This window comes from Gavialis gangeticus, unplaced genomic scaffold (genome assembly GCF_001723915.1).
Source record: "Gavialis gangeticus isolate Ggan-Ray unplaced genomic scaffold, GavGan_comp1, whole genome shotgun sequence".
Classification (NCBI taxonomy): domain Eukaryota; kingdom Metazoa; phylum Chordata; order Crocodylia; family Gavialidae; genus Gavialis; species Gavialis gangeticus.
This window is the reverse complement of record NW_017728992.1, coordinates 108,023,747-108,045,323: the sequence shown is the minus strand read 5'-3', so window position 1 is coordinate 108,045,323 and position 21,577 is coordinate 108,023,747. Positions and strand designations below refer to the sequence as shown.

Genomic DNA, 21,577 nt, shown 5'->3' with positions numbered 1-21,577 from the left:
GCGCTGCCTCGCCCGCTCGCCCCTCCGCGCCGCCCTGCTCACTCCGGCCTCGGCTGGCCTGCGGTGTCCTCCGCCTGAAACCCGAGCCCTGCGCCGGCCTCCCTGCTCCCTGCCCCCAGCCCTGCAGGGCCCTGCTGCTCTCTGCGCTCCCCCCGAGCTGGAGCAGGGCCCTGCTGCTCCCTGCGCTTCCCCCCCGCCCAGCTATTCAGGTGGGGACACTTGTACCAGGTGACACTGCATAGGAAGGCCGTGCCCAGCAGAGCACCCGAGCTAACAGGGAGCCGCATTTAAGATGCCCAAGGCTTTTCCCCTTTGCTTTTCCTCTTCAGGTTAGACGTGCTTCTGAGCAGGCCTCTTTCTGTCACAGCGCTGATGCACGGGGTGGCGTGACAGAGCGAGGTAGCTGGGATAGCCTGAAGACGAATAGAAGGTGTCTGGTGAAGGAAGCTTCAACCCGTGAAGACTTGTGCTTTATGTATATGTGGCATATATGTATATGTTATAACCAAAGTGCGTGTGTGTGTGTCCTGTATAGATACATAGGGCACAAGCTGATCTCCCCACAGCTGCGAGGGAGCAGCCCCTGAGCAGGGACAGCTCCCTCTGCCCCCAGAGGCACTGTGGCAGGTCCTGATCTCTGCGGGGTGGGAAGACTTGTGTCCATGCCACATGGGGATCGGGACCTGTCTAGATCCTTACATGGCTGGAAAGACAGCTGCCCCTGCTGCCAGCACAGCTCTTCCGGGCACATGGGGATCAGGACCCGTCCAGGTCCCCTCTTGGCAGGGAGATGGCTTCCCCTGCAGTGGGCACAGCTTCCCCCACATCAGGGCTTCACCAGGCAGCAGCAGGGCTGCCTGGGCTGACGGGGAGCAAATTGCGGCTGGTCAGAATCGACATGTGTTACTGCGCGGTAGCTAATGCACCATTAATTTAGTACCTGTATTTCCCGGTATTAGCTAATGGTGCATTAGCTTAATTTACTGCACAGTAAATCCCATGCACGTATAAGCGGTGACATTGTAATGCACAGTAAAGCGTCTTGTATAGGCGTGCCCGGTGTGCTTAAAATGGAAGCAACAGGCAACAGATTAGCTATGCCAGGGATCTTGGTGCTGCTAATGTAGGAGTGTGACAGGAGTATCTGTACTGGAGCCTCTCTATTGGTGACTCCGCCCTCCTGTTACGGGCCAACCGCCTGCTTACTCGCCTGCCATGCCTTGATCTTAATTAATTGATGTAATTAGCAGGAGGCTGTCCATGTTATTCACCCCGGTGGCCAGGGGGCGCTATCTGCGGCTCCTTTTTCCTCCCCTACACTGCAGCCCAAGCCTCATAGATGTTACTGATGTGGTTTTAACCTGGACCTTGCTGTAATTTGGCCCTCTTCATGACTTCCCTGGGCTTCCGCCGTCCTATCTCGTCCTGGACCCTCCTGGCGATCTGCTGCCCCCTCTTGGTGAGGCTTCCTACCACCTTCACTGTCTGGGCTCCTCACCACCCCCTTTGCTCTCTGGGCTCCTCACCGCCCCCTTCACTCTCTGGGCTCTCTCCCTCTCTCTCTCTCACTGGGGTTTCTCTCTGCCCCTCGCTCTGAGGCTTCTCCTAGCTCCCCTCGCTATGGGGGTTCTCACTGCCCCACGCCTTGGGGCTGGGGTCAGTGCACCCAAAGGGCCGTGCCCTTTCTGGCACCGGGGTCCCCATGATGCCGTGGAGCCCCTGTGAGGTCTCCTCCAACCCCTAATAGCCTCATCCGGTCTTCCAGATAAACAGCGAACACAAAACACAAAGCCCTTGGGCTATAACATAAAAAAACCTAAACCGTCCGGCCAAAACAACATTCAATTCCTACTGGGGAATGCTCCAACCCATAGCATCAGTCAGTGGCTGCTCGTGCAGTCAGGCTTTTTCCCTCTGTCTGCACTGGCCGAGCTCCTTCTCCCTGGGCCACCAGCAGAGAACTGCCCTCCTGGCCTCACGCCTGGGATTTATATGTGCCAGGCCCTGCCCCTTCCTGTCAGCTGGTTCCCGGTAAAGTTCAGTTAGCTTTTATGTGAGGAAGCTGTTCTTGCTTATTTGTTTGTCTTTTGACTGTCGTGTATCACAGGTCTGGCTTTTCCCTAATTTCAGTGGAGGATTTCTTGTGTGTGTGTCAGGGATATAATTCTCCTACCTTCACTGAATATGCCTGTAGTGTTGGATCTTTCACAAAGATATCTTTTTTTCCAAACTGTACATATAAAAGTTCTTCCAAAAGTTAACAAAGAATACTGTTACAAGTGATCTGAATAAAAACCTTTCCACTCTCAACAGCTCAGGTGTCATTTTATTTTCAAAGTCATTGCTTCACTACCTCTCCATAAAGTCTTCCTAGATAAACAAGACATGATTTTCTACTGTAAGAAATGCATTGCTCGTTTGTTTTTAAGAACAACCTTTAGTTTTCCAAGTATGAGAAAAAGAAATAAAAATGGGAACTTAATTTTTTTACTTTTTTGAAAGTTCCCTTTAAAATGGGCTGGGCAAAAGAATCCTGGAATGAATTCTCATGTAAGCAGAGTAAAGAAAAATAATATTTCACCAGTTTATGCTTGCTTACACTTTCTTACTATTTTTTTAAATCTGTAAATATTTTGCAGTCTGTTAGTCATCCTGCTATATCTGCTTTTTGCTAGTTTCCAAATCTCAATGAGTTTGGAAGAAGATTGTAGGTTATCAGATATAGTTACATTGTTGTTTCACTGATTAATGGTCTGTAAAATAAAATAACTTCTGTACTGGTGAAAGGTCAGTATATTCATGCAGTATTGTCTTAGGATACAGTTTAGTAATGATTTGCAATGTTACTTTATAAATAAAAGATTTTTTTTCACTGCTTCTTTGGAAAGATCATTTTTAAAACAGCCCTTTCATCCCTAGATGTTATGTGAAAAGAAGGTGGGGCAGAGTTTTGAAATTAGTTATTCAAAGGAAATCAGGAAACAGGTTATAAACAAGGGCAACAGAAATCTGTACGAAATCGTAAAGAAATCTGAAGTGATCTTCCTCTTCCTCCCTGTGTTAGTGGAATTTCTGATTTTTTTCCCACCTGGTTCTAGCACAGTGTCCCAGGGAAACAAGTAACGAGGGGTACTCACCAGCAGCAGGAGACGCAGCACAGCAGGGGTGGAAGGAAGAGCCTGCGCAGCTCGTCAGTCGCCTCTTTATTCAATTAAGGCTGGCTGGTGATGTCAGCCTCAAAAGCTGGCTGGTGGAAATAAAAATGGCGGCCAATGCCGCAGAGGGCAGGAGGGAGAGCAGCACGAGAGGGGAACTGCAGCTGCCATAGGGAGAGAAAAGGATCCTCCCCATGGGACCCATGGAGCCCAATGAGCTGGGGGCAGATGCTGGCAGTGCGGGGCAGAGCACCCCGACAGGAGCATGCACAGGACAGCGAGGGAGCAACAGGCACGCTGGCCCCAGGGATGGAACCAGAGCTGCACCCGGAGCCCGAGCAGACCCCAGGTGGGAGTATTGGGATGACTAGGGCAAGGAGGAAGCCACGCCAGAGAGAGAAGACCCTGGGAGAGCCCCAAGAGGTTTACAATTGGGGTGGGTATTGCCGCCGGTCCCAGCTGGGCCGACGGGAGAACAGGAGTGAATCCTGGAGGTGACGGGCCAGGAGTAAAGTGCCCCCCCAGCTAGAGCCAGGGGAAGGATAGTAAGGGGGCAGGGCGCAGCCACATCAGGAAGTGGCTCATTATTCTGTGTTTTGTTAATGCATTTTATTTAGTTGCCCCATGCGAAGGGGAAGAGTGGAAAGTGCGGGGTACCCCCGAGGAATGGGGCTGAGGAGGAGCCTTGGAAGGTTTTTTTGTGTTTCCTCGAAAGAAGGGGTGGAGGCAAGGAGGGTCAAGGGGGCAGGCCCACATGGGCGAACTTGGCCATAGGCCACAGGCATCTAGACGCCAAGCTGTGAGGCGTTATCCCACCAGAGGGGACGAGGCCAACAGAAGGACAATGCACTGAAGGAGGCGTGAGGCTGGGGTATAGGGATGGTGGAGCCCCGTGAATAACCACCAAGAGAACCACGGGCCACTGAGTACACCCGACGACCAATCCCACCTATTGAGGAACGACGAGTCGTGGCAGGCGAGAACGAGGGCGGCAACTCGGGGGGAGACATCTGCTCAGTCTGCAACACGAGTCCGTAAGGCACCTTACATCTACCACCAGAGCGAAGGTCACATGAGAATGACTTTTCGAGGCTTGGTGGCCACACACAGTATAGCATTTGTTGTTCTTTTTTCATATTAAAAGGAGCCTAATTTGCTTAACATATTCTGAGTTTGTCAATATTATCATGAATTTGGATAAGTATTTTCTGTAGTTCAGTATCTTTGCATAAAAAAATGCAACTTTCTCTTTAATAAGAAACAAAAAAGGAAAAAGTATATTTGGCATATTGTTCTATCCAACACTGGTACAAAAGACTTTAGAAATGTATGTGGCAAATAAAAGTAATATTATTTATTAGAAGGACACAGAGAATGTCAGTGTCCTTTGTTGCTGGATGCAGGATGCAATCCTTCATTCATTGTACTCAAAATATGTAATGAAGTTAGAGGAAGTTTTAGGGGATGGACAAATGCAGGAATAAGAAAAAAAGTTTTATTGTTCCTGCCAATCCTATCATGGAGCGGAGGTGTGCCTCACGTGGAAATTACAACTGAGTGGATTTACAAGAGAGGGAGACTCGGACATACAATGCATTTCTGTCATGTTAAGAAGTAAACTTATGATGCACAAGCCTAAGCTGGTCTAGCTCACTTCAGTTCAGTGTAGAATTACCCAGGAAAAAATAATGGGTAAAACTACATTGAGCTTAAATACTCTGGGGTACATGTTTGTGTCTGCAGCTATTCCCAAAGTGGCTGTCTGCTCAAAATACACAGGTGGCAAGGCACTGTAATAGTCACCTTCTGTCTGAAGCTACACAGAGGCTGCATCTACACAAACCGCCGACTCCACAATTGTTAATTGTATCCGCAGTTATTTTTAGATGCTACTGCGCAGTAGCTCAGTACTACTGTGCAGTAGTGTTGCCATCAAGGTTCATGCCCAGCAACACTACGGTGCTTTGGCAATGAGCCCAAACTTCAGTGATGCAACACGATAACAGTATCATTAGCCAATAGAGTGTTTATCTGTTCAATTATCTCCAATGACAATGCAAGAAAAAGCAATCCATGACTGACTAGAGCCTTCCTGGTAAATTAGACTATTTTCAAAGATTAACTACACTCTGACAATTTGAACTTGAATAATGTATGAAAACCATTAAATCACACTTTATTAAAAATACGTATTAACAAGCAATTAAGCATCTATCTGTAACGTATGGAACAAAAAATTGCATTATCACTGGAGACATTATTACATGGAAGTCTCATGCAGCTAGTAGTAAAATGTATAGAGGTTTAAAAAAGTGTAGGTGATAACTTTCTAATATAAAAGATATTGCCCCTTCCTCCCCATGGAATAACTCTGTTTCAGATCTCATTATAATAGATAAAGAAGAACTTGATCAATAGATAGAAAGTTTGTGTTTTTCTTTGAAACAGTGATTATGACCTGTTCACGTTCCTTAGGAGCAGAGGACAGCCCCAGACAGTAATATATATTGCTGATATGTGCAGCAAGTAATTCCATTCCATTGCAGGATATGGAAGCACTTTCTGGGTTTTATGATGGGTAAGTGAAAGGAGTGACATCTAGAATCCTGTGGAGGAAAGTGAGACATTACAAAAGCAACTGTTTTCTTCAAGATGTAGGTTTTCCCTCAACCTTTCTTGCCAAGTATCCCCTTTCTGTCTCATCTCTGTCTCACAGTATGGAAGTTTGCTCCATGTTGTCTGGCACCCTCTGCTGTTGTGCTCACATCTGACAAGCAGCAGATTAGCAAGCAGTGTTGCACTCTTCCTTGGTTATGTAGACCAAGCTCCATGGAAAGCCAGGCTCTGTACATCTGTGGGCCCACAATGGACATTCCACTCGGGTTCTAGCCAAGCCTCCCCAGTCATGCCACTGGCATCCAGTCTGCCCTGCTTCATACAAGTCCTTCTCAAGGCCGTCCAGAGGGGGCGGGGGCACATCAGGGTGACCACCCTCACTTCCATCCATGCACTCTGCCCAAATCCCTCACCCTATGCATTTATAAGTATGCCTTAATCCTTTATTTCCTGTTTTTCAGAAATGTAAATGTACATTACCTTCAGGGCACCCTGATCCCCACTAACAAGGCAGGCAGGGAGAAGGGCTCAGGACTCTTCAAGGGACCAAGATGCACCAGATCCTGACTGATGTAAGTGGGGACTCATAAGTAAGACGGAGAGGACTGCTGGACTGCCCAGGTCCCAGCTCAGATGAAGGGTGAAGGGAGAAGAACTCTGATCCCACTCACAGAGGCAGGTATCTCAAGGCACGTTGGGGTTGGGGGGTGGGGGGAGGAGGGCAACGCTTTAATTAGAGCAGCCCTGAGAGCTGCGTTCAATGAGCTCTTTCAATGAGCTTTAGTTCAAGTGCCCCTGCCACCATTTGTAAGTGTGGGCACACTGATACACAAGATGCAGGAGGCTGCTGGAGCACAGTAATCGCCATGCTCCAGCAGACTCAATTAATCAAGCCTGGACTGACATGGTGGAATTGCAGCATGTCAGAGCAGCTTCCTTGCTTTTATATCCTTGCATATGTACTGAAGGTAAGGAAGTAAGGCTGACAAACTCTCCCACTTCTAATTTCTTCATCCCTCTATCACCCAACACAGTGTTCTTCTATTCTTCCTTGTTTCCTAACCCTCCCCCAGTTCCCACACTATTTCTCCTGATCTGAGCCCCTCAGCCTCTATTTTTTCTACTACTCACCCCTCTTATGCCAATCTCCATAATTCTCTCTTCTCCTTGTTGCATCCCCAACTCCTGTTCGTCACTCCTCCCCTCCCAGCAAGCAGTTGCTGGACAATAAATTAAATAGTTGGAATGCTTTGTGGATTATCTACTGTACTTGGATTACATTCCTCCAAAACACTGCTGAAGTCTGGCCATGCCTAGGCAGATTGTAGCAACCTGCCCCCAGAGATTTCTCAGATTTCTGCCAAGGCTAGGCCATGAATTTACATTGTCTGAGTAGACCTTAAGTTCCATGGCCACAGCAGTTCCCATGAGCCAGTCAGGTCATGAGAAAGCTATCCTCCTAGACACCACCTTGGCTGGTCTTTCTTGTAATTCACATGTGAAACTGTTTGGCACATGTTCCAGACAGCTTAATTGCTTTTTTAAATAAGACTTTATGTATTGCTTTCTTAAAGTAGTAGTAGCTAGAATAAATGTTGAGTGACTTAAACAGTTGGGTATCAAGGTTGTAGCCATACTGGTCTAGAGGCAATACCCAGGAGAACTTTTACCATCTTTTCTCCTATGCCTGAAGAAGGGTGTTTGTGCCCCAAAGCTTGAAATTAAAGATTTTATTTTTCAGAAATCTAGTTGGTCTAATAAAAGATATCACCTCTATCATACCCCCTTTAAACACTTGGGACATTTTTAGAGATATGTTGTGATCCACAGGTCTATGAAAAAGAATGTTGGTTGATTTGAATTTATAGAAATTGCTCTATGCAGGGGAGTCTACCTTGGGAACTACTTACTCAAATCACACTAACTTGAGATCATTAATGGTACCCTGTATCTCTCTCCGGTACACCAAATGTTAAGGCCATATAAGAAAATAGTCCGTTTTTTAGAGCACTTAGGTTATGTCTATACAGCAAATTTACTATCCCCAGCAGCAGTACCCTCAAGTATTGTCCACTGTTCCTTGTATACTGCTTTTTAAACTAGAAACAGCATGACCACCTCAGAGCACTTATTGGGACAAGCTAAAAAGTGTTGCTGAGTAAGAGGGTCAATTAGCCTATCTACATGGCCCTGGCAACAAAGCTTCTAAATTAGGAAGTAGCCTAACTGGAACAGCTGTGTGTGCTAGAGGGCACCAGTACTGCTTGCACCCTGGGCCAAACCTATGGGAGAGCAGGTGGGAGGTGCTGTTGAGTGCCAGGAGAGGCAAGGTTCCAAGAGCCGTGCGTGGGGGTGAGCAGTTGGGCAACTGGGCAGGACACTCCCGAAATGGGAACATAAGTCCTGGCCTGAGCTGCAGGACTCTGGGACAGCATTTGTCCTGGATTCCCAGTATCATGCAGGCCATGCATGGGCCTGGGGTCCAAAATGCATGGTCACGGGGCTGCCCGCGAAGCAGGATGGAACCATGGGTGGCTTGTCTGTGAGGCCAGCAGTGTGGGGGCAGCTCCCCACCACTGTGCACACTCCCAGGGAGAGGGGCATGGGGGGGCACATACCCCCACAGATTTATGTGTGGGGTGGAGGCGGATGCTGGTTGTCCACTACAGGGCTCTCCACCCTGCTGCACTCCCTCTGGGAGGCCCATGCCGGCTGTGCTGCCATGGTGAGGTGCCTCCTGCCTGCCCAGCAGCAGTGCGTCACCCTAGTGGGCAGAGAGGTGCCTTTGTGCACTAGAGAGATGGGGTTTCTGAGTGGGGAGTGGGGGGGCTGCAGGAGTTTATCTACACTGAGGACTCATAAACAATCCCAGGCTGCAGCTGCCATGATTGCCACAACATGGTCTGCCCACCCCTGCTGTTGCTCTTACAGCAATGTTACAGAGTCTGAGCAACACTTTGCTGCTGCAAGAGCCATGCTGTGGGGTTACTTTTGCTGCCAAGGCATGGACTCCATGGGGATGAGGGGACAATTCTGGTGCCCCTCCTAACTTGGCACCCAGTGCTGGTGTCTCACTCACCCACCCCTTGTTACCCTCCTGAATGAAACAATAGTGATCCAGGAACTAATCACTCCTGGTTGACAGAGCACAATATGTACACTGAACTGCTTTTCATTGTTCTCAGCTGCACAATAACAAATGGATGTATTATTAGCAGCTTTAAGGATTTCCTTAAATCACTTCAGTTAATACAAGCTACATCAGGCAAATATTCCTCGTCTTCCAAAGGAGGGCAAAAGGTGCTGGCATCTGTATGAGGCCAGAGCTCATGCTGAATGGTTCTCCCCCAGAAATGTGAATGTGATCTTCAGTAAACTTGTTTATATGATGACTATTTTACATGAATTGACTTAATTTGTTTTAGTAGAATTTATTATAGCAAAGAAGCAATTTAGGAAAATCCTATTATATGAAGAAGCAAGCTATAATAAGGATATTGCTTCACTTCAGCTCTCTACACTTTTAATGCCTTTAACTTCTGTTAGACTGAGCAATATTTTACAACTAAAGAATGAAATTAAGTAATCAAGTAAGGTCATCTTATGTAGACAAATGCTGCCCGCTTACAATATATGTTGCCACGTAGCCAATTCCTCACAAATTTCCTGGAATAATGGTGTAATCTTTAACTTACAGAGCTTGTACAATTAGAAACAGGTATAACTCCAATAATGTAAGACCTTCTAAACTCTTCTTAATGAGCAGGTAGATAATATGGCACTTTCTGGGGAACCCATGAGATTACAAACATTTGTTTTTATATCTGTAATGCCAAAAGAAGGATTAAAATCCAAATCATACATCATTGTAAACTACCTTTGTTTTATATCTTGAAAAAGTAGTAAAAATACATGAAAAATAGAACCCTGAATGTTAATGCTTTTAGTTACGAACACACGTGGAAGGAACTGCTTTAAAAGCAAATATGATTAAAACATTTCTCCTCAACACTGCTGTCATTTCTGTCAGTTCCTTTTTATATGATAGCTATATCTCTTATTCCTTCTACATTTGGAATTACGTGTTCTCTTCCAATCAGAATTATTGTTCTTTTTCACTTCCTGCTTCAACTAGATTCTCATTCACTCTGCTTAGGCATCACTTAATCTGAAGCCATTACTCTCTCCTGCTTTCCTAACTGTGGCTCTCTCTGATTCTCATTACAACACCATATCCTTTTTGCAGGCCAGCAGCAATCCCAGGTTCCTTAGTTTAGACTCCTGGGTTTTCTTTTCATCTTTAGTCTACTGTTGTGTAATCTGATATTGTCCAAAGTCCTTGATTTTTCTCTCACTGTGCCACGGTCTCTTTCTGTAATAGTGGCTAGTGAACACGCAGAGCAGGGATAGTGTAAATCTATGTTGGAACACAAAGAGCCTAAAATACCTTACCTGGGCATCAGAGGTTTTTTTTATGCTTTCCCCTCAATCCCACTGATTGCCAGGGTTATCAGGAACCTGAAATAAAATCATGCTATGATGATGATGTTGACTTCCCCAGAAGGGAAGAGACTACATTGGTTTTCTCATCTCTGGGAATCTTTGTTTTAGCTGTATTCAGCTGTCACATTATCCTCCTGGGCCTGAAGTGGAATGTGTATATGCACATCCATCTTGAACAACAGTGATTGAGAAATAATCCCTAGAGTGGCTCCAGTCCATGAGCCGACATCCTTCCACATCATTAGAGACTTCAAATGTAGTTTTATTATTCTATAGAAGTGTAGATCATACTGACACAGATGGGCATTTCAAGGACTGGTAATTAAATTCTGATTCAGAAATATTTATTTGTATATTGGCAAAGTTTAGTGATTTTTTTGGCAATGTTTAAAATTCTGCTTAATATTACTGATTATGAATTTTTTTTTCAAGTTCTTTTGCTGGCACAGATACATTGAAGGTACTTTAGGAAGTTTAAACATACTAGTTTTCTAGCAGTTCTGCAATTTCTGATCCTTCTAGCATGAGAGGCAAAATGTCAATTTAATTTGATACTATGACTTGTACTAAAATGTAATAAAATGACCTTTTATTACATTTGGCAGGAAATTACAAGAAATTTTACCCGCAACCTTTCTTTTAAGTTGAAGAGTGAATTTTGTAAAATGTTTAGTAAACATTTCTGTGATCTATTTTGAATTATTTGAATGTGGTGGAGAAAATCCTGTAGCTGTGGAATAAAATACAGGAAATTCCAAACTAATTTTACTCCCTTGAGCTATATCCCGTTAGAAAAAAAGAACACAGAGTCCAACTTCTCAAGGCATTTTTAATTTTAGGGGCCTCTAAATTATTATTATAATATTTTTGTATCATGTAAACTTTGCTCAACTACACATTAGGAAAATAATTTTTAGTGAGACCCCTATCTGAGTAGGATGGGCTCTATTTTCAGGCTCAGTTTCTAAGCAGTAGATACACTTCTTTTTATTTCTCAAACAGTAAATTATTTGTATATTCAGGTAAGCAGAACTAGCAATACTTCTGCAAGTATTCCATTTGAAAACAACTAATAATGTTATACATACTTGTTAAATGAGAAAATAAAATTTACTGTTGAGACATGTGAGAGTTGCTATAACCAAGTATTCTAGCATTATACCATTTTATATAAAATATTTTTAACATAATAACAATAGCAAACATTTACAAATTCAGTATCTCAGATGATTAGCATGAGTACCATGGGGATTGTCAGAATCTTTTGTTTTTTCCATGAACTCTGGTAGGAAAACCTGTGCCCTGTCAGAGTTCTTAAATTTAAATTTCTGGTTTTACATTTGCAAATGAGAACCAAGAAAATTAAAATTCACTTCGTGCTGCTCAAATAATGATTACCTCTCAGCATTCCTCTACTTCATGGGCCCTACAGAGATATAGCGATGTGTTACATTGCCATACAGCATGCAGCACACATACAATCATGTGGATATACATGTGATTGGCAGCTGCATTGCCATACCAGCAAAATCTAACCATGCGCAGTGTGTACGGTGCAATACAGGTGGTTACTGCGCTGTGCTTTAGTACATTCAAAAGGAAGTACTAAAGCATGGTGCCATAACAACATGGTTGTACAGCAATGTGTAGACGCACCCAATATGTGCCAGCTAGTCTTGCAGTGTCTGTGACTTGGTTTTAACAATGCAATGCTCTGGCTTTGAACATCCAGATTTTATATGTGCATGCTTTCTCCTTCCTAGAGGGTAGGTAACGTTGGACTAATGTACCCCTGCCACAACACATACAGAAAACTGCCTCCTGCTAAGGAGTAAGCTGGTGACAAGCTGTAATTGTGACTTGTGGTTGGCTAATATTTGTGGACACAGCTCCTCTTCTAAGAAATCCTATTATTTTTACCCCTTCTTCATGCCTCATTCCTCCTGCATGCTTGTGTCATCCACGTTTTATATACTGTCTTTGAATTTGTTAACTCTTCATGCAAAAACCATTTTAAGATGTCTTAGCTTTTAAAAAATCAGTTTCATGTTGTGTGTGTATTCAGGAATTAGAACTGCTGGTACAGCCCTGTCAACTGTGACACTGATAGTCAATAGCACCATCTACTGTTGAAATAGCAAATGGTATTCATGAACTTCAGAGATGAAATCAGTTAGAATTTTTTCATTAATTTTATTGGAATCAGAGCTCAACAGCTCCACCCAGAGCTCCAAGAAGGTAATAATTCATTTGCAAAATGGTGCTGTATTAATTACACATATATATATCTTTGCTTATGTGTGTAGTGTTCATGAGAGTCAGTATCATGTATGAAATAATATACGTCTTTAATCACCCAAACTAGACTGAAAACGGCAGCATATATTTTATAGTCTGCATACATAAAATGGAATACATATTCTAACCAATATATAGTACAGTCTAGGCTATATATTGGAATAACATAGCGAAGAAAAGGAATTACTATCCTCTTACAAGTGAGAGGCTTCTTATGCAAGATTACCTCACCACAACTGCTAAAATGCAGACTCTTAGTTCATTATGTAAGTAACCATTTTGAAATCACAGTCGCGTGACAGTGCAAATGCACTTTTAAGACCCATATCTACTATCACATTGTAGGAATCTTGCTCTTGATGATAGTGATGATTTTGCCATGGTTTGGTTTTTTCCTTTATCATTTTAAATCAAAATGTTATTGACTGACAACTTAATGAAAGTCAATGTTGTTTGAAAATGGATGTTTTTTCTGCATACAAACTGGAACTTAACCTAGTTTTAATACACAACTCTGTTTATTTTGATGCAGGTATGTGGGTTTCTCCACACTGCAGTGTACACTGTGCATGTGTGTTGGCTCATGCACATGAGCATGTGCTTGCCAGGCCCACTTCTGAACATCCACTCTGAACACATAGGTTGTTACATTTTAACCAGAACAAATGGACCCTTGTCCTCCTGGCATAGGGTGGCCCTGATTAGCCTCTGTCTACCCAGCTGAATTGGGAAACCAAGGTTCTTCCCCCTGATAAATTCAGTGATGACTTGCAGGTGGTCTTGGAGATGTCTGAACCACTGCCAGTTACTGATTCTTCTAAAGTCCCAAATGTTCCACTTGTTAACTTATTATTAGGGAATACACTGGATTGGGCTGCCTCATTCCTTGTGATCAATGGTTTTCCCACTAATTCAGCCAGAGGATTTTGTGTGTCTTATTTTCAGTGATCCAATTGTGAGGGAATACTGAGATTCCATTATGAACCCTGAGGCACCTGTTGTGCCATGGATTTCCAACACGTTGAGTTTGATACTACCTGGAAAGAGGCTGCCTAGCATTCCCTTTTTGACAAGGTCTGACCAAGGAAATGCAGGATGAGCTATGTTGATTTCCCCTGTAGAGTTGAATTCTGTTGTTTAACTGTGTGTTAGGAATGTTACAGAGAAAAAAAATCTTCCTGTTTTTTCTCTCGTCAGGAGACTTGCTCTTGGCAAGACCAAGGGAGGCCTTGTAGACAGACTCAGAAAGCTCTGCAGATGCCACACTGGGGAAAGTCTTGGGGCTGGCTCCAGTGAAGGGGCTTAGGATGTGCCTAGTATGAACCTCATTGCTTCCAGCTGTGTCTTTAATAGGTGTTTATGGCATCAAAGCATCCCCTATGCACTCTCTGAATGATTGTCCCTGGGGTAAGAACACCATGAACTTAAAGATGGCTGAGGGCCACTAGATATCCATGTGCTGCAAGGCCTCACCCTGAACTCATAGAAACCATTTACTACTATACCCTGGCATCTGACTCAGTTACATAGGGAATGACCCTCCAGGGAATCACCACCCCAGGGCTCTGGGAATTCCTATGGTTTGATCTTACATGTACCCTAACTTCCCAGTTATCTTGGGAGTCTTCTGCCTCTCTTTCCATGATATGCTCATCCAGTGGAAAGACTGGAAGCTCCAATTCCAGTCACCATACTGCTGATATGTCTGTTTTCTGATGTATGTCTGCCCTATTGACTCTTCCCCAGGTGTTCTTGTACTTCTGTCTCACTTGTTAGGCAGTACATCTTTGTCTGGCTTGCCATGAGAGCCAGTTGAACAGTCCATGACCGACTCCCCTATTCTTGCCAAAAGTCAGGACTTGGTAAATATTTTTGATAAAAGCAAGTAGCTAAGTCATGACCCCACCATTCATATGACCGTCATATTGATCTGCATCTCAATGCTGCCCAATGCTAGGATTCCTTTTAGGTGGCTTTACCCTCTTTCTTTGGCAGAACTTGAAGTTCTAAAAGAATATGTGAAGACAAATCCAGAAAAAGGGTTAATCAACACCCTGACTTTCTTTCATCAATTAGTTAATGACATTTATCATAGTGTCCTGGATCAATGAGTAATTAATTGGATGATATTCTAATTTTTTTCCAAGGATCAAACTTGAAATAAAATTCATGTCCAGCTATTCCTGGAATGTTTATGGTGAAACCAACTTTATGCAAAGCTGAAAAAGTGATAGTTGAGTCAAAGCACCACTGAGTTTTGGGGTTGGTCATCTCCCTGGATGCAATGGCTGTGGATCCTTGCAAGGTGTGTGCCGTCCTAGATTTGGAATCTTCTAAGGACATCAAAAAACCCACAGTATTTCCTAGGTTTTGCCAAGTTGTATAGATATTTGAATGGGCTTCTTGGACCATTGAGACCCCTCCTCTGCCTCTGTCCTCCCACATGCTGGACCTAATGCTTGCTCTCGTCACTCAAGGACCTGTGCCACATGTGGCATCCACTGTGGACTGGCCAGAGTGGACACCGGATCCAGCATGCAGAAGGAGTCCTGGACTGAACCCACCACGGCCAGCATTGGGGGCTAGATGATGTGGCTTTGCAGGCCAGATGGCTGCATCTTTGACACCCCTACAATTAAAAGGTTAGCTGCTACATGGGATCCTTCCCCTTTTCAGTTTGGCTGAGGGATGTCACGGTGCATGCATCATGGCTGGTTCCCAGCCTGCACATCTGAGGAAAGTGTGGGTGTGGGCAACACAAACTGGGCAGGTGCATGGTGGGGACATGGTGTGCAAGCTTGGGAAACTGGCCTCTTCAAAATGTAGAGGGACAGAAAGGAGACCTGGGACCTGGCTGAAGGATCATCTGTTAATATCTGACTAGGAATTGTGCAATTAGGTTTTCTCTCAAAATGAGACATATGATGTGGCCACTTTACTCTCTATATATCCCCAACAGCATCTGCTTGCAACCACCTTTTACTTTGTAGTTTTTCCCCAGTAAGAGTATTTTAGGCAAAGTCCTAGGCACCAAGGTATCTGGGAGCAGGAACAGCTGTCAGGGGGTGGAAGAGATAGATGCATAGTTAGGTGGCATGCTATACAAGTCATGCTGCCAGGAGAACAATATAACATGTTTGTGGCAGGGGCAGACAGACAAAGGGCTGAAGGCAGCTAAAAGCTCTATCCTTCCCTGGTGTACAAAGGGAAAATGTTCTGAGCAAGATAAAGCTGCCAACAAAAAAGCAGTGCTGCTTGGAGACGGTAAAAGCTTGTCCTTAGAATCAGTCCTGGTCAGGGCAAACTCGACACATGCCTAGGGCCCTGGGCTGTGGGAGGGACCTGGTCCTTCCCTCTGTGGCAGCAGTGTGAATAGCCCCATCCGCCTCCCCATCCGCCTCCCTTCCCTTCCCCTCTGCTAGTGTCGCTGCTTCTGCAGCTCTTTCCTACTGGCGGCTCTGAGTCCTGCTCCCTGCGAGTGGCAGCACTGGGGTAGGGAGGGAGGTCTTGACAGGCCCAGGGCCCACAAGTTTGTTTGCCTAGGGCCCACTAAAGGGTTAATCTGGTCCTGGCTGGATGCAGGCTCGGCGTGGTACCCCGCTTCTGAGATTTGGCCTGATGTGCTTCATGGGGCTTGGCTTTGCCTGGGGACTCGTCCAGCTGAGCTCTGTGGAGCAGTATCAGCAGTGCTCAACCTTCTTAGATTCAAGGCCACCCCTCATTAAGACTCAAGGCATCCTTTGGAAAAAGCTGGCTTGTAGCTGTCACTCGTTTTTGGACTACAGACTCAGAGCAGATCAACTCTTCCAGTGCAGAGACCCCAGAGGGACCACAACAGGGCAGAATGCTTTTACCGCTTACAGATTCCTATGTGAAATCTCAGGGTTTGTCTTGTGACTCACGTGTGGGTGTTTGCCAGTTTGTATTGCATAGTCCCCCACGGTGCCCTAAGAAGGTGTTCAGAGCACCCCTGGGTGCTGCAGCACCTGGTTGAGATCGTTGGTAGGGACCTCCCGAATTCATGGCGGAAGTGGGGTGCACTGTGGCTCCTTTAATCTTACAGGTTCCCCCAATGGATTGGTGGATGGGCCCTGCTTGTGGCTCGCTCCTGGTCAGCAGGGAGGCAAAAACTGTGGTTTAAATATGGTGCTGTTTTTGCCTCTTGCCACTGATTGGCTCAGCCTCACAGTTTGCTGCTGACTGGCAGGGAGGCAAAAAATAGCGCCACGTGTAAAACCGTGGTTTTATCTTCCCTGCTGAGATTTCATAGATATTAGGGCTGGAAGGGACCTCGGAAAATCATCGAGTCCAGCCCCCTGCCCGAAGGGCAGGGAGATGAGGAAGGGGTGGCGGGGTAATCAGCAGAGTTTGGGGTGGGGAGCAAGGGGTAGGTGGGGAACATACAAGACTCAAGGAGCTGCTGCACACTCTACTTCTGCTATGACTTCAGTAGGTCCCTAATCTTCGGGTTATAATTTTCATGGGAAAAGCCCCAGGGGCCACGTGTTCTGCTGCAAGCAAGCAGGGTTCATGCTGCTCATCCAAGCGTCCCTTTATAACTGGCACATCCGTAGCCTGCTGGGACGCGAGGCTAGAGCGAGACTCGAACCCACGATCATGGAGCCACCGCCAGGCTCCACCCCCACCCCAAGGGAAGCACGGCCTGCCTGCCCACCCCGCTCCGATCTCGCGCATGCGCACCACTGTGAAGCACCGCCCAACGCCTCCAGCTCATCCGCTGAGCGCTCTGCCCCGCCCCCCACTCGCTCTTCCGGCTCCACTTCCGCCCCCCCTCCCTCCCTGACTGCCACACCGCCCCTTCCCTCCCAGCCAATCCGGGCTGCGGGCGCGGGGCCTGCCGGGAACGGGCGACCCGAGGTGTCCGGGTGCGGGCACAAGATGGCGGTGCGGAGTGGCCGTTGAGGAGGTGGAGGTGGCGGCGACGGGGCGCGATGGCGCAGTGCGTGCAGTCGGTGCAGGAGTTCCTGCAGGATGCATTTGTGCCCTTGGTGGCGGCGCTGTGCAGCGACGAGGCGGAGCGGCTCACGCGGCGGAACGGCCTCAGCTTCGCCGAGCTGGTGAAGCCCTTCTGCCGCCTCACGTCTGAAGGTCCGCGCCGTCGCGGGGGCTGCACCGCGGTCCTCCTCCCGGGGTTTCCCCCGCTCTCAGACCCCTCGCGGGGGAGTGCGGGCAGGTGGGGACGCTGGCAGGGAGGAGGCAGGGGATGCGTGCCTGCTGAACGTTTGGGATCCAGCCGTTACAACCTGATGTGGACTGTTTCATGTGGTTGGAGGAGGAGAGCTGGTCTGTGATCCTGTCGGGCCTGCCGGCCAACCCAGCTGGCCAGACCAGGCGGTGGGAGCTGTGGCTTGCTTGCTGCAGAAGGGCCTGAGCAGTAGCTGGCAAAGTTGCTTCTGGTTCTTCTGCTGCCCCCACTTCACCCCTGCCCCCTTTGGCCCTGCCAGCTGCTCTGGTTTTGTCACCCTTGTTCTACAACCCTGCTGCTTCCCCTGCTCTTTGGTGGGTGTAGGCCTCTTGTGTTGCAGAAGGGGTCACTCCAGGTACTTGGGGCACCTGACTAGACACAGGGCTGTCATGTCTGTAAACTGACCGCATATGAGGACATGCTTGTGAACAGGGGTGTTGTTTGAAAACATTTAGGTTGAGATGCAAATAGTGGGTGAGTTTGCGTTTTGTGTTTTTTAAGTTGATTATCTTTAAAGTGCAAATTATTAAAAGGATTAGAGGCAGCACTTTTGGTCTGTAATATTGGTTTGGTTTCTAAATGGCATCTAAAGTGAAGTAGGTTTAACTATAGATTTTTTTTTTTACAGTGTGGGGCAATAACCCCCATGCAAAAAAAGTCCTTCAGGATAGTTGAGGCACTGTGCGCGGCAGTTGGCTGAATGCTGCTAGCTTGAAATCTAAACTATTGATTGAAAAGTATTAAATACAGTGTTCTCTGCTACCCTATCTGACCCTTACTTGCTGGCCTTGGTGATTTTTATAACCCTGGCCTAATTTCTGTAAACATTTTCCCTGCTCTGTTGTTTGGGGATTTCTCAAACTAGAGGAAGTCAGTTGAAGTGAAAATGATAAACATGCAGACCTAGATTCTCAGAAGTATATAGGGGCTTGACTCCCTTTGAGGATATGAGCCAGATGCTTGAACAATATAATTAGTAAACAAAATAAAAAACTGTGATAACAATAGAGGAAACATATTCGGCAATCTTGCTTTAGCTGTTGTAACATAGTAGGTTAGAAGGTAAGCCCTTTCAGAGAAGAGTTTTGAAAGAATGCTACCAAATTTAAGGAGGGGAGAAGAGAACCCTCTGTTCCTACCTAGAACTAATATTTTAAATCTAGTAATTGTATTGGACCTTACTTGACTCTTGTAGTGCCTTTGGAAAGTACTGCACTAAGTTCTGTTTCTATACATTAGTGGATATCACTTTTCCAACTCAGCTTTATCATATACAGTCATCTCTTTCTTAAAAGTCTTTTATACTACAATCCAGTAATGCTTCCTGGATTGTCTGCTTCAGGTGTAAGCTATATACTGAAATGTAAGCAGAATTTACTGATAAATTATTCTCCACCCTTTGTTAAAAGTATTCTTTCCCTATAAAGGTTAAATATGTCTCTGTTCATAAGCAACTTGCGGAGCTGTATGTTTTAAAATATCTTGTTTTACTTAACATTGGATGTGAATCCCCAATTGTATATTTCTGCCTTGTTCTAAATTATGGCTATTATTCCGGGATGTAAAGAAATCACTGTTGTTTATATGACTTTTAGGGTTTTTTCCACCACTGCTTTTATTGGTGTTCCTGTAAACAGTATTATTTATTCCATGGCACAATAGGACCATAATCTAAGGCAACTTTAATTTATTTTATTCTCAGAATATGCTTTTCATTGTCCCATCCAACCAATTTCAACTCTGGATTACAGCTGATGACTCTTGAGTGGCTGGGTCTCTTTTTTTTCCTAGGCAGCCCAGCTCCTTTGCCTAGTCAGTATAGTCCAAATCTCTGGTATCAGGGTGATTGAAGAGCTTGTGGCCAGCTCAGGTGGTCCTGGACAAGTCTTGGTTCAGCAGATAGCACTTCTGACTACAAATTTCACTCTAGGTATATCTCAGTGGTAAATATGTTCTGTGTCCTGTAGTTAATTTTCCTTTGTAGGGAAGCTGGATAGCAAGAGGCTTCTTCAGATGAGCTGTAGTAAGCAGGGGAAAAACTACTCAGTCTTGTGGCTTATTGATAAAAAGTTGAAGTCCTGTAGTTTCAGGTTTGTGAGACCATGATTTAGCTGCCTTGGGAAGCTTATGCTTTTCACAGCTCTTGTTTCAGTATCCCTTGGCATACAGGTTTGGCCACTATATTGTTGTACACTAGATTAATATTTACAAGGTTCTCTGAACAAACCATTTTCCAAGGGTGGCCGAACTTCCTAACCCTTTTATCTAGAAATCAAAACTGTGTTGTGGCAGAGAGCCACAGGGCGTACACTTTAAGATGTGTGCCCAGAGCAAGCTATCTGTACCCTGGGTGCACACACTAATAATTTCTAGCTAAATCGCTTTTTCAGGGGTTGCATTTTAAACTGCCCAGGAGTTGCGGGTGGCTTGTGAACTGTGTTTGACCATCCTTGCCAGAGCACTCTGTTTATGCAATCATAAGGGTTATTAATGTGTCTTAAGTGAAAGATGAGATCATTGAGTAAGATTCTGCATCCAAGAATTAACTTATGGTTAATTGCTTGCTGAATACATGGGAATCAGTCATTAAAATCCGATGTGGGATGTCTTGGTAGGAGGAAGAGAGCTGGTTTGTGATCCTGTTGGGTTGCAAAACGATTCCGATCTATTGGTGGTAATATTTTTTTTTTTAAATTTGAAGTTGTCAAAAAGAGTTGCAAAATAACTCTCTGCTTTTCTTCCCTAGATATTATGGCTTTGTAGTTGCTTGCCTTGCTGTGCCCAAACTTACCTTTGCGTTGTGGTTCTTAGGAACTATGATGAGTTTGGGTCATTTCTTGCTGTTTCTTGTTGGCTAGTGTGCCATGCTGTCCAAGTCTCCAAGTTGCAAATTTATAACCACGGTTTAAGTAACTTACTAGAAATGTGTTTTCTGACTTTCTTATATCATAGAAACAAATTGAACTGATCCAGTATGGTCGTACTTCCTTTCGTCATAATAATCTGTTGCTGACATTAGGCAGTACTAGATTTGTAAGAGGAAGTTTAAGTGAAAAGCAGTCAATCTTAGAAACGGTCTCTGGTGGCTGCTGCTGCCCTCTCTCAGGGCCTCCGCAGTGCAGTGGGTGCGACTCAGGGTGGCAGGGAACAGAGGAGCCGTGCAAGCTCTGTGCTGCCCTGGCGATGTGTCCCCTGTGCTCGCAGCTGCAGTGAGGGTGGTGGTGCCAGGTTGTGCCCCTTGCTGTAGCTGCATGCTCAGGGGGTCATGTTGGCAGGCCAGCTCAGAGTTTGTGCAGCTCCTCTGTTTCTTGCAATGCCAGGTTGCACCCACCAGGCTGTGGAGGCCCCAGGGGAGGACAGCAGGGTGGGAGCCCGAGCCTGCAGTGGGCAGCTGGCACTGGCCCCGCCCCGCGCACAGATGGGGGTGGGGGGGCACAGGTCCATCCTGCCCCCAAGGAGTGTGTGTAGCTGCAGGGGAGCTGGCCACTCCTCCCCCTCCTTCCCCAACCAACAGGCAGGCTGTGGGCCACGGGAGGGTGGGGCAGGGAGGGAGCTGGGTTCTCTGGTTTGCGCTGTTGCTGCAGCCACTACCTCCTGCCAGGGGTAGGGCGCTGTGGACCTGGGTCCCTGGTCCTGTAGCCCTGGCAGTGGCGGGGGGGCACTTCAGAGACTGGAGCTGGTTGAAAGTTTTTGAGGTGGGGGGGAGAAGGGTTTATGAAAATTTTGGTGATTTTTAAAATGTTGGGTGGTTGCCCCTCTGCCCCCCCACTCAATTTCAACCACCTCTAACAAGAAATAA

At 45.9% G+C, this 21,577-nt stretch overlaps 1 protein-coding gene across 8 annotated transcripts in view; it reads left to right on the top strand.

Moving 5' to 3' along the window:
- The window catches only part of TRAPPC8 (trafficking protein particle complex 8), a 142,077-nt gene that overhangs the window by 11,046 nt on the left and 109,454 nt on the right, over positions 1–21,577 (top strand). For 7 of the 8 annotated variants that reach the window (XM_019526695.1, XM_019526688.1, XM_019526680.1 and 4 more), the window contains exon 1: positions 17,439–17,681. The exons of the other annotated variant lie outside the window; for it this stretch is intronic. In XM_019526695.1, the coding sequence (XP_019382240.1) occupies positions 17,525–17,681 (157 nt within the window). In that variant the 5' untranslated portion in view covers positions 17,439–17,524. Of the gene's footprint in view, positions 1–17,438; positions 17,682–21,577 lie in introns of those variants that run through there. 8 annotated transcript variants of the gene reach the window in all.